Source organism: Hypomesus nipponensis, chromosome 28, assembly GCF_054491055.1.
Source record: "Hypomesus nipponensis isolate SF chromosome 28, ASM5449105v1, whole genome shotgun sequence".
In the NCBI taxonomy this organism is placed as follows: domain Eukaryota; kingdom Metazoa; phylum Chordata; class Actinopteri; order Osmeriformes; family Osmeridae; genus Hypomesus; species Hypomesus nipponensis.
Genome location: NC_140388.1, coordinates 6,414,831 through 6,427,282, shown reverse-complemented (window position 1 = coordinate 6,427,282; position 12,452 = coordinate 6,414,831). Strand labels below are relative to the sequence as shown.

Below are 12,452 nucleotides of genomic sequence, written 5' to 3'. Positions count from 1 at the left end.
ATAAAAATAACGATAAAAGTATCACTACTCTGTTGAAATTCACTCAGTTGAGATTTTATGAAGTTGTATACCAAATTAATTGCATGTTTAAAGATTTTCTTTTAAGGATCTTGATTGGACACCGCTAAGTCTTTAATCGCAAAAAATGATCATAAATGAATAAAAAGACACTGCACTGGCATGAATATTGTGCACTTGAAGAATTGTCCTTGCCCATTATTCTGCTTTCAATCCTACCATTTGTATCCAACAGTGTGGCTCACTGCTATGAATACTAAAAGTCAACCATTGTGATGTTTGAGTAGGGTTCTGAACAAATCCTCTCAGTCCTCTCATCAGATGCTGCTGCTGCTCCCTCATATTGCCACGCACGGTAGTGTCCAATGAATTTGCAGTGAGCAAAGTCTCAAGAAGTCTCAGTCATTTCAAAGCAAGCATGGATATTGAGATATTTTTGTGTGGGATGCATGTGAATTACGGGACTAAACCGGTCCTGGAGTGGCAGTCCACTATGCGCTCTCCGGGACAGCGGGCATTCTTTCCTTTTCTCCTTTCCCATGAGCCTCCACTGCAGGGACAAAGTCCCCATTGTAACTGCTGCTGTTGGCTCTTGGCTACGGCACACAGAGCTTTGAAAACGCGCTTGAACGATGGATTTTCATTTCCATTTCCCTCCTTTTTTTTCGTGCTCGCTCTCTCTCTCTCTCTCTCTTTTTTTCTTCACTTGCTTTGAGCTTCACCCTTCCTCACCCCCCCCACCCTCTTGCCTCCCCCGTCCCCCCTCTCTTAGCAACCGGGAGACAATATGGTCTCCTAAGCATAGCTCTGCTTGTTCCCAGATGGAAGTTGGTTTGAGTGGGCTGTGGATCCTCCTTCTTCCATCTTACAGAACACGCTGAATGGAAGAAGTCCTATTTTTTACCTGACCCATCCTGTCTTATGACAATATTTTCAGTAGTGCTCACTTACTTAAAGTTAAATAAAAATTTTGATAAAATGCTACTCCATGCTTTCAAATATATAATAACATTTTCTTTGATTTGAAATGTTAAATTTGAGTAAATGTTGGTGAAAACTGCACAGTAAATGGATCAAACTAAAGAATGCAGCCATGGTTTGCATCCTGCTTGATCCAGTATACTCATCTGGTGCCCCAGTAACACGCATATCTTTTGATTGATATGACACTGCAAGTTCCGATGACATTAGCGTTGTCATGGGTAATTAGCTGAAAATAGGACAGTGGCGTGCAGGAATCTGATTCATCGGCCTAGGACAGTTGAACAGTTGTCATGAACCTGTTTAATTGATATGCACAAATAACTGGTAGAAGTGAAAAGCTGTTGGGATTGTCTAGCACAATAGTGTCTTTGTGCCTTTCTAGTATGGTAGGTTTTGTGTTGAATCTTCTTTGAAGTGCAGGTTCATGTTGACAGAACCAAGTTTGTTTTAGAAAAAACAAAGAAAGGTGTCAAAGAAAGCGACGCGTTTCAATTAAAATCATTATTTTCTCATTTTAACTTGTTGTAAAAAGTTCATACCAACACAATCATTGCCATGTTGGCCTCCTAGTCTAATGCGGAGCAATGCTTTTCCAATGATGATTATATGAATCAGGCAAATCTCTTTATGATCAGTGTTACTCAAGTCATCCTCTTGTCTTTGGAGTCCACAGTCATTTGTAGGAGGTGTTTTCATATAGGATGTATTCAATATTAATCTTTTGGAACTCATTATGGTCGATTTTTTTTTTTTTTTTACAAGAGCACTGGGGCTTGACTAAATATTCAAATTGAAAGACAAGGGGAATGAAAGCAAAAGCTTTCTTGTAAAGAGTTGGGCAGTTTGTGAACCATTTCCTAACTGTTAATGAGGGGGGCACCATAGGGCTGTGTGCCAAGCCAAAGGACCAATGGCAAAGAGTGCTGTTTTGGCCATGGAAGGGGCTCTGGGGACACTGTCATTGGGGGACCCCCTCAGCCCCCGCTACCTGGAACTCAGTCTGTTGAAGTTGGGGCCCAAGGACAGACATCATTTTCAACTTCTAGCAGTGTTTTTTTTGGTTTGCTCAGGTGGGCTTGTGGAGCTTCCCAGCCACCAATCTGCGCAACCACCCTTCCTTCACCTGATTGGGACTTATTTTCTTCTACTTTTGCTTGATAAGTGTTATGGTAGGGGTGTCACAAAGATCTCGAGATGTCTAACAACAACAACCAAGAGGAGAAGGAGCACGGCTCAGAGGAGAAGGACGAGGAGCTGCTGGTCCAAATCCAGCTACCTCCGCCTCCACCGCCGGCTCCTGAGGAAAAGATGAACGGCTTTGGGGGGGAGGACGGAAAGCCCAAACTCACGCCCGATTCTCAACAGTCCACGTCTGTGAACCGCAGTATTTTCCCCCTCTCTCCAGTCTCGCCGGCGGCCGAGAGGATCCGGTTCATGCTGGGGGAGGATGACGACGGGCCGGCGTCTCCACAGCTGTTCACGGAGCTTGACGAGCTGCTGTCTGTGGACGGCCAGGAGATGGAGTGGAAGGAAACTGCCAGGTAAGAGCCTTGAGAGGCTTTCAACAGGAATTGGATTGAAATATTCCGGAACTGCATTGTGACCTAATGGACTCTCAAAGAAAAAGATACATTGACTCACCTGTCGTGTCTTCAGAATCAGAATACGTTTGAATCGCCAAAAGTAGTTTGCACAACAAAGAATTTACCGGTGGGCCGGTGCATACAGTAAATATACATTCCTTGATCGATCCGACAAGCAGGATGTACATTTCTGGAAAAAAAGTTATTGACATTTCAGAACTTGTTTGCTACAAAGGCATTCATTAGCATGTTTGACTGTTTGCAATTTCTAGATAAATGTTTTTTGGTGAGTGTCCTTTCATGAAAGAGGTTCATAAGTTCATATGGTAGTAGCCTGTTCACTGGTTGGTGACAGGCAGAGCTTCAGGAGTACTCTGTAACCTCAGTAACAAGGAGAACCTCTCCAAGGTTTGATTCCATTTAATATTTTGCTAAGTAAACCACCTCTCTTAGTCCACTTTTCTAAATCATTAACCATTTAATGCATTCCGGAAGGCCAAGATAGATTTACTCTGCAGTAAAATACAATGAACTTGCAGAAGCCCTGGACATGTTCTGAATGAAAAATACTCCCTAATACTTGGCCCTTGGCCAAAGGGACTTGGAATCCAAAATGTCAAAACAGGCTGTGATGTTGGCCGTACTCAAGGGCAAATCCTGATGTCATAACCTTTGCTTTTACAAACTAAAGGATTTCCTGTTTTGAAATGTCATGGGATTTTCAAAAGAATAATTGTATTGACCGTGAAAATAATTATTTCACACTTTTTTTAAAGAAGTTTTAGTTTAGTCTCTTCGCTTTGAAACCTGTCATTTCAGATTATTTTTTTTAACAAAATCCAGAGAATGGATAACTTTATGGTCTCATGTTTTATATGAATAGATTAATGACTTTTATATTGCACGAGTTCCTTTTGGTCGATAAGCATGATGTTTATGCCTGCCAGCTCGTTGTCATGGATACAGAAGTGCTGTCAGTTTCGGGGAGGGGGAGGTTCATCAACTCTTCCTAGAACCAGTGACTGTGGTTCCCATTTTAGCCATTAAAACAAGGATTTTTGTTTCTGTATTAACTTGACACTTTTGATCTTTTGGCTCCAAATGAGTGAGGGATCAGAAATGTATCACAACAAACAATGCAATGAGCTCATTCTAAAAGTTGGTCCCGACTCCCAAGAATTTACTTCACAAACATCTACTACAAACATTTTCTGGGAGGGATTCATTGTAAACATTCATTTTTGGAACTAATTGTAAACGTATATTTGAATAAAAGCTCATTACATGTATCATAGAATTGTATACATTTCCTATGCATCCATGCATTCACAAGTGTCCTGTCAATTCACATGAATGTATTATTTATTATTTTATTTTTCTAGGTGGATCAAATTTGAAGAGAAAGTGGAGAAGGGCGGCGAGCGCTGGAGTAAACCGCACGTGGCCACGTTGTCCTTACACAGTTTGTTTGAGCTGAGGACTTGTATAGAGAAAGGCACCATAATGCTGGATCTAGAAGCTTCCACTCTGCCTCAGGTTGTAGGTAAGTAAACAGCCCGGAGTTTGTTATCACATGTCAGAAATGCCAAGCTCTGTGCTTTCCTTTCAAATGGCCCTAATGACTGGACCATGACCCCTTAGTGATCTCCTGAAGATCCGGAGTGTTCCCTGATCGTGTTCCGCAGGGGACATGCTCTGCTCAGCACCATTTACCATCACCAGTCATCTGAATATAAAAGGGAATTTTTAAGGATTTAGTTCAAACTGTGATCTAACATGAGCGTATCCCCTATAAATATCGAGCAAAAACTTGTAGTAGACATTATATGGCATGCATGTGTCCGCTTATCAAGTGGCTGTTACTGAAAGTTAAGGCAACACAATTGTTATAAAATGTTTTTGAAGTGAGCTCATAAAGACCCGGTGTTGTTGGGTCTATAGCAGGGTGTGGCCCTGGCTGATCAACAGGTTTTTACAGGGCAGAACAAAGATTGCTTCCCTCACCCAGTTAATGATAATCAAGTACTGGGGGAACGATCAGAAGGCTTGATTGATTGCAGTTTACAATTAGCTGCAGGCTTCTTCGCGGTGAAATGCTCCACACCAAACAACCTACTCCCCTTACATGTATTTTCTAAAGACTCTGTGTATAGATTCCCAATGCATGCTTGAAGCCATAGCTTAAGGCTGCATGAACAATGAGCTGTCAGTGTCTTTGCCTTTGTTTCGAATAGAGATCCATCCCACTCTGACACATATCTCTGTTGTTCAATGTAGGGCCACACTCTCCTCTAGTACCAGGCATATTCAGTTACTTTATTAATGAGAGTGCTTAAACGCCTAAGGTTAGGAGCTAGGAGCTGCTGTTTGTCACCAACACTGTTTTGTGAGCTGGGATTCCTCACCAGAATTGTTTTCTTTCTTTCTTTTTAAAACAGTGGTTGTTTCAGCTGTTTCAAAGGCGCCTCCCAGCATGGTGACTTTGGACCCCATGTACCTTCGATAAAAAAGTTCAAATGCAAACATACATTGAATGATGCACCCTTATGAAAGATAATCAATAATGATTCATAAGCACGTTGAATTGGACCAGAAATAGACTTTGCACGCCACCACTGTAGGTTATCTCGCGAGCAAGGTTAAAGTGGACTGTCAAGGCTAGGAAGTGTTTAGCTGGGAGAAAATCGGCGTGACGCCATGTCGAACTGTCTCGCATATAATACTCCCTGTCCTTCCCCTCCATTTCGAAGCAACTCCACCACTGGCCCGCACACAGGACCAGAGGAGGAAGACATATCACTTTGAGATGACTAATGCGACGTAATCGCTGGTGTGCTTGGTTGAGTTGAGTCGGTCCATGCTCGGAGGCCAAGTGACTTGAATGATGGGCCATTAGTGGGCCGTACCATTCAGACAGAGCCCCCGGGGGGACCCCTAATCTTGCGGGCAGGCCACTGACCCTCTTTTGAAAAATAGAGTCTTTGTTTGAGCCCTCTCTTACGGTGTGGCCCACAGGCTCGCACGTTGGCCAGAGCCTCAGCCTCGATGTGGGTGACATAATGATTTCGGGGTTTTGTGTCGTCGAACTTTGTCGGCGTGATTACTGAAGAATATAGATTCAAGTTAGATAATGGCCCTTCAACGGGAACATAATTTACTATCTCGCAGCAATTGTGCATCGGCGCACCCACAAATTATTGAAAAGCATGACAATGGAATAAAAAGAAAAGCATAAAGACAATTAAAATGCACAAAAACAAACCATGTGAATATAGATACTCATTTGGCTACCCTGCCTAATAAGGTGAGTACACTGTACCTGCTGGTGGTAATTGGTACAGTATAGATGCATCAAACCTTCTCCAAAAATCTCACCTTAGAACAAAATTGCCCAAAGGCTGTTTTAAGAAACCCATGTACTGTGAGTATACTGTTATTAACTGTAAGTCCTATCATTCCTTTTTTTACAGGATCCTACATTTGACCTCATTCACTCTTTCTCCTGATCTCTCTCCTGTTCATATCTTCTCCTTGTATAGAGATGATCACCAACAGTCAGATTGAGAGCGGGCTGCTGAATGCAGAACTGAAGGACAAGGTGGTTTACACGTTGCTCCGCAAGCACCGCCACCAGACCAAGAAGTCGAATCTACGCTCGCTGGCTGACATCGGAAAGACGGTGTCCAGTGCAAGTAGGCTGTTTTCCAACATGGATAATGGTAATACCGGTGCCAGTTTGGTGCAGTCTTTTTGACCAACCTTTTTAATAGGCTACACAGCTATGTTTTGGGTTTTTGGGTAATGTTTTCTATACATTGTTCTGTGGGTAAAGAGTGATAAACATAGAGAATTGGAAGACGCCAATGCTATTAGCACTACTGCCCCCCTCTGAACATACCACATCGCAATGGTACTGATAAGACGTTGGAGGGAAAAACTTGTTGTTGCTGGTTGCCGTACACATATCCAGCAATTACCTGGGAGTCATTTGTCTGTGAGTGGTTATTTTAGAACGGAAAATTAGTGCTATGTCATAAGAAGGTTTTAACAAGACATAGGGCCTCAATTAGTAAGGGTAAAAGCTATGCTAACACATTCCTCTCCCTCACGTTATCTAATTTTCTATCCTGATTCATTTCTATTGATAGATAATTAAATTGTACACTAACACGAACGCTAATGAAAGCTCTAACAATAAAACCATAACGGACAATCACATCATTCCCAGTAACAGAAATGAGCTCTTATTAACCCATCCTAACACATTGCCTCACATTTCCATGAATGCAGCCTAATGGGCAGTAGCCAAAGATTTCACTCTCTTCCCTCATTTAGATTGAGACTCCACCACTGTTCAACCTGGCAGTGGTTTTTAGATTTGCGTTCTTATTTCTTGAATGACCCCTTAAGCAAGTGATAGTAATGATTATCATTTGTTTGATATAAAGTTACAAATTCACATATTTTTTATTGGAAATCCAGGCCTTGATTCATATTCACAAAATGTGCAAATTAAATGTAATTTTATTACTCTTTTACTGATTATGTATCACTTGGTTTTAGTGATCACTTGGATCACTAAAAGATGATTGGTTATTTATTACCATTGACATTAATGACCACATAAAGGTTAGCTATTTGTATCGCTGATCATACTGTAGCGGTGTTGCAAGGGTTCTAAAATTTTATTGAATCATATTTTATGATAGTGATTCATGATATTTCCACTCTTCAAAGCTAATTATTACAGTTACCTCAGATTACCTTCATTACATATTTAGTAGAACACCATGCATTCCATTTTCTATAAATAAAATCATCTTGTAGATTGGCTTGTTCAGTAGATCAGTCTCTTCCTTCTCAAAACATGTAACTAAAAAATAGAAAACTAGATAATCACGTTTTTCCAATGTCTTGCTGTGGTTAACAAGTTCTGTAAACTAGATTCAATCCACTGGCCTTTCTTCCCTCCTTTTCTCTGTTCCTAACTCATGTCCTGCCTCTGGCAAGATCTAAACCACTGCTTCTGTTACTAAAAGCTTGTCGTCTTCTTAATAACTTTACAAAACTGCATGAGACAAATTTTACAAAACTGCATGAGACAAATACATAAATAGTGCTGTCAATAGTTTCAGTACCACTTATACTTGTATACCACTTTGGGTATAGCTAGGACACTGTTGTTTATGGGCATCACTCCACTTAGGAGCCATGCCACTGTCATGTGGAATACAGAATAATGAAATTTGCATTTGTATTTTTAATATACAAGTTGTATTTCAGTGTCTAGGTTTCTATGTGCAGTGAGTCTAGAATTGAGGTCTTTCTTTTTGTAAAAATATTTGAGCATTTTCTTTGGCCTTGAAGAAATGGTCTCAGAATCAAAGTCTGTCATAGTCAAGAAAGCTATACAGATTTAGACTTGGCCTGCTGGCTGAACAGTGAGCGTGTATACAAATTGTCTATGCTGCACACAAATATAGATACACACTTCTTTAATGGTGGGGGGGAGTATTTTTTTTATCCATTGTCTTTCCAATGTTTAGGCATGGCACGTTTCTACTGGCTGCATCAAACTGACACTCAAGTCATTACTCCTACGCCGTTTCAGTTGCTACAGTGGCACCAGGATTACCGGTCCAATATTTTCTAACAGTCCATTTTCCTCAAAATTATACTCAAAGGAATCTACTAACTGCATGCTCTTGTGATTGGCCCTGTTACAAGTGTCTGTGACAATGTATCTTGACATCATAATCAGAACAGTGTTAATCTCTTTGGCTGTAAAGGCTTAGTGTTTTAAATGTGCTTTAGGTAAACCTTTTGGGTGTAAATTGGAGTGAAAGAAAATGTGCGTTTTACTAACACATGGACCCAACAAAGTGTATAACAATACTATACGATGAATTGGTCTCAGCAGATTGCCGCATATTAAAAGTACTTATTTTAATTAGAACATTCTGTAGTCTGAGGAGTAATTGTCACATTTCAGCTAATTTTATTTGAACAGTTCAGCCTTTGTTATAAATGTACAAAAGGTTTTCTTACTGGATGGATATTCAGTTACTAGAAATATTATCTCTTTACATACCCATAAGGGTGACACACAAAATATACAACATGTTGTAGATTATTCATAACATCTTCATAATACTGTTACTGCATGCATGATACATTTGCATGTTATATCTATTTTAGTGCTGTCATAGATGTGGAATAATACATGACACTTTCAGATTGCTTCAGATTTCAAAATCAACAGTTTTATGTGTATATATATACAAATAAATATCATAAGATCCCTTTTATTTTTAAATCAAATTATGCTGGATAAATGTGCCATGATTGTAGTTATGAAGTATAATTATATGTATTTAAAGGTGTTATGGATGCTCTTTTTAAAGTCAAGTTTTACTATGGTTGTTATGTCCTTTAGCTTGGTCCAACTAACTTTGAGAGGCTTATTCTTCTCACCCTACGTAACTCCATTCTCTGTCTGTTCTCTATTTTCTGCATGCATGGATGATAAACTGGGCCACTGTCTTTTCTGTAGTCTGCCATCTTTCTTTCCATTCAGGCCTTTTCATAGTGGAGAAATTAACTGTCAAATTAACCACTCAAGACTGTCTTTTAACAGGTAGTCCTACGCCCTCCCATCGGAACATGACCTCCAGCAGCTTGAATGACATCTCTGACAAACCTGAGAAGGATCAGGTGAGTGTTTTTGAATTAACAGTAATTTGTGAGATCAATCCTATTTCATCCCATTTCCTGTTTACTGTGTTTTTTTTAAAATGGTACACCATTTACTAATAATTGTTTTCAAACAGTGTACAATTTCATTACCCCAAAAACCTACCCCCAAAAAGCCTCAAACCAACCAAAAAAATGTATATGTGGTTTCAAATGAGTTAACATGCAGTGAACTGTAAAAATGGCCCCGTACGAAGAATGTATATTTATATAAACTCTTCACCATGCAATGTCAATTGTGATCCAATGTTCAGCCTCTGAAATCACTCTGACTTAACCTACTTGTACATTTTAGAACCATGACTAAAGTACACCACACGCTAATCCCTCCCAGATCAGTCCAGTCCAACCTAGCTCAGTTTAATCATTATACGTACTGTACCATCAAGGCCAAGTCACTTTCCAGTCCACCTGATGGTTCACTTGCCCTGTGTAGTTTATCTTTTCAGGGGATCAGATAAAGGAGAGCCAGGTTTTATTTTCCAAAGGACACTTCTATGGACTTTACTCACTCAAAACAAGGGTTTTCATTGTATACAGGGAAACTGCCCTCTTGAGAGTTGTGTGGAAGTGCTGTGAATTAGCCTACAAGACTGTCCCAACTGTGGTATTGTTAGTCAATTAGCAGACTTTAAAGGACGCAGGACTTTTGGCCTCAATGGGACACACCGGAAAGATAGTTTGTCTGTTCTTCTGCTTCAGTAGTGATTCAGTATCACCACACAGCCACAGTTAACAGTTGTTGCTAGTCTATCTTACTCAGCAGGGGTGTTCTCACAGAGGGCCTCTATAAACCATAACCAGGTATGGTGGGATTTGCTGGTCCATAGTCACTCTCCTGTATCAGCACCCTATAATGCCCGGAATCACTGTCTGTGTGTTCAAGTGTTTTTGTGGCCAAGATTATTTTGAGAACCGTGCACTGTATGTTCATCCAAACTTTGTAAGGTGGAATGCTCGGATGAGCAAGTCATAGGCTTATAAAGTGTACATCTTTTCAAGACAAACTCATGAAAGACACGGAGACTTTATAGGCAGTTTGTTGGGCATACCTCACTTGGAAGCTAATTTTGGTATCACTATTACATAGATCCAGCCAGATGAACAGACTGCTGGCATCATTTTTGATGAGCTTCTTTCAACAGGGTTTCTTTGAGGTTGTAATGATGGCTAGCTAACAGCAAGACAATATAAGGTTGACACTTGTTCATTATAGTTCAGCGAATTGTGTTATGTTAGGGAATTAATGTGTTTAGTGATGCAAAACCGCTGCCTGCGTCACGCAAATGTGCACGAACCGATTAAGCTGACAGTAAATCATCTAACCGACGTCAACAGCTGCATCACGGGCACAGCACTCTCTATGTGTCTGTGTCTGTCTGTCTGTCTGTCTGTCTGTCTCTGTCTGTCTATCTCAATTTGTGTTGGAATACAGAAGAAAAAAAATATATCCCCACTGAGATGAATATGATGTTGTTTTAATAGGTTTGATTTCTCACCCTTTTCCACTTTTCTAAGTAACTTTTTTGGCACCATTCAAATTGACTGTGTCTCCTCTCACTTAGAATAGTTAAGTGTAAGTAAGGTACACATTGTAGCAGCACAGGCTTGTGTGGAAAAAAGATGTGCGGAAAGGGGGTTCTCATAGGTTAAGATAATGTGTTACGATGGAAACATATCCTCAAGCTTTGTTCCACTTACTGTAGTAAACTGTAATTATTCATTGTAATTTGTATTTGTTGCAGAAAGATTGAGGGTAAATGAAATGGACGTTTTTTGTTGTTTATTTGAAACGTTGAACTTGGGTAGTATGTATCACAATCCATGCCAGGTCATCTGTAGGTCAGGTCAGCTTCTGTGGGCTAGCTTCGTACAACATGGTGTCAATTATACAACTTGGCTCTCGATCAATTAATTAACTTTCATGGCTCTGTCACAGTGGTTTTCAAGACTGGCTCTAGTTGGATTTTAAAATCGAATCACAGGGATCCCTAAGAAGAGCTGATGAACGGGGTTTGGCCTATGAGGGGGGGGGGGGGGTCTTAAAATGTCATCAGTAATTCAACTTTCGACATGGATTGTATATTTCACCGGAACAGTGCAAATCAAATTATATAATGTATTAGTAGTAGAAACAGTTTCTTGGGAAACATAAAAGGATGAGTGACTTTTACTTTGTAATTTTGTTTGCTTAAAGACAATTTCAGAGTTTAATGTACACATGTAGAATGTTGTATTGTTCTGTTTCTGCATCTATTGAAGAACAGTACAGTATGGAGCTCTTTGTCCTTTCTAAGGATATCCATGACTCCATGCTTCTGGGTAAATGTTTTCCAGTTACACTAGACGCAGGTGCTGTTAATAAGTGACATATTGGTAGACCTTTTAACATGTATGATATTTGTCATACATTGAAAATTGTGTAAAGCCATGGTACCATTGCCATGGTAGTGAGACATACGTCAATTACATTTCAATTTGGATTTTGTCATTTAAGGTAGCAAATCAAAAGAAAATAGTTTGATTTGTTTAATTGTCTCTCCTGCTTCTTCCATTTGTTGGGTATAGCTCAGTGTTTATTTTTATCAAGAGGTCACAGGTTACCCTTCACCACCACAATCCTCCCCGCACACACACACACACATACACCTCCCCCTTGCCCCCGTACATCGCTTTGGATAAAAGTGTTTGCTAAATTAGTACATTAACTCATACAGCATGTTCTTGTTAAGTCCTTGATATAGGTGGAAATGCTCATCTGTCTGAAGTAGATTGTCAACCTGCCACAGGATGTAAAGTTTAATTGGAAAAGTCTACCACAAGCTCCTTTGAGAGAATGTCCCAGGATTCGAAGGTCCTGCTGATTTAAACCAGTTGTTGGTCTCACTGAACAATGTGTGGCCATATGTCGGACTAGGCCTGTTATTGCAACATGTACAGCTTTTACTATCTAGTCACCAAATCACTCACCTGCTATTCTCAGTCTGGCCTTTCTTTGGTAAGAGAATTTAAGACGACCAGTTGACATTTAATACAAGCCCGTCCTACTTTATGTTGCTTGTCTAATTCTAACAGGGACCCCTGCTGGTGTGAACGCTGGTTCAGGCTATCCTC

At 40.2% G+C, this 12,452-nt stretch overlaps 1 protein-coding gene across 1 annotated transcript in view; it reads left to right on the top strand.

Annotated features, from left to right (window-relative positions):
• Positions 1-12,452, top strand: part of slc4a4a (solute carrier family 4 member 4a) — a 34,412-nt gene that overhangs the window by 5,491 nt on the left and 16,469 nt on the right. The window contains exons 3-6 of the mRNA XM_084695173.1: positions 2,408-2,543; positions 3,968-4,128; positions 6,125-6,304; positions 9,223-9,299. Coding sequence (XP_084551299.1) covers positions 2,408-2,543; positions 3,968-4,128; positions 6,125-6,304; positions 9,223-9,299 — 554 coding nt within the window. The remainder of the gene's footprint in view (positions 1-2,407; positions 2,544-3,967; positions 4,129-6,124; positions 6,305-9,222; positions 9,300-12,452) is intronic.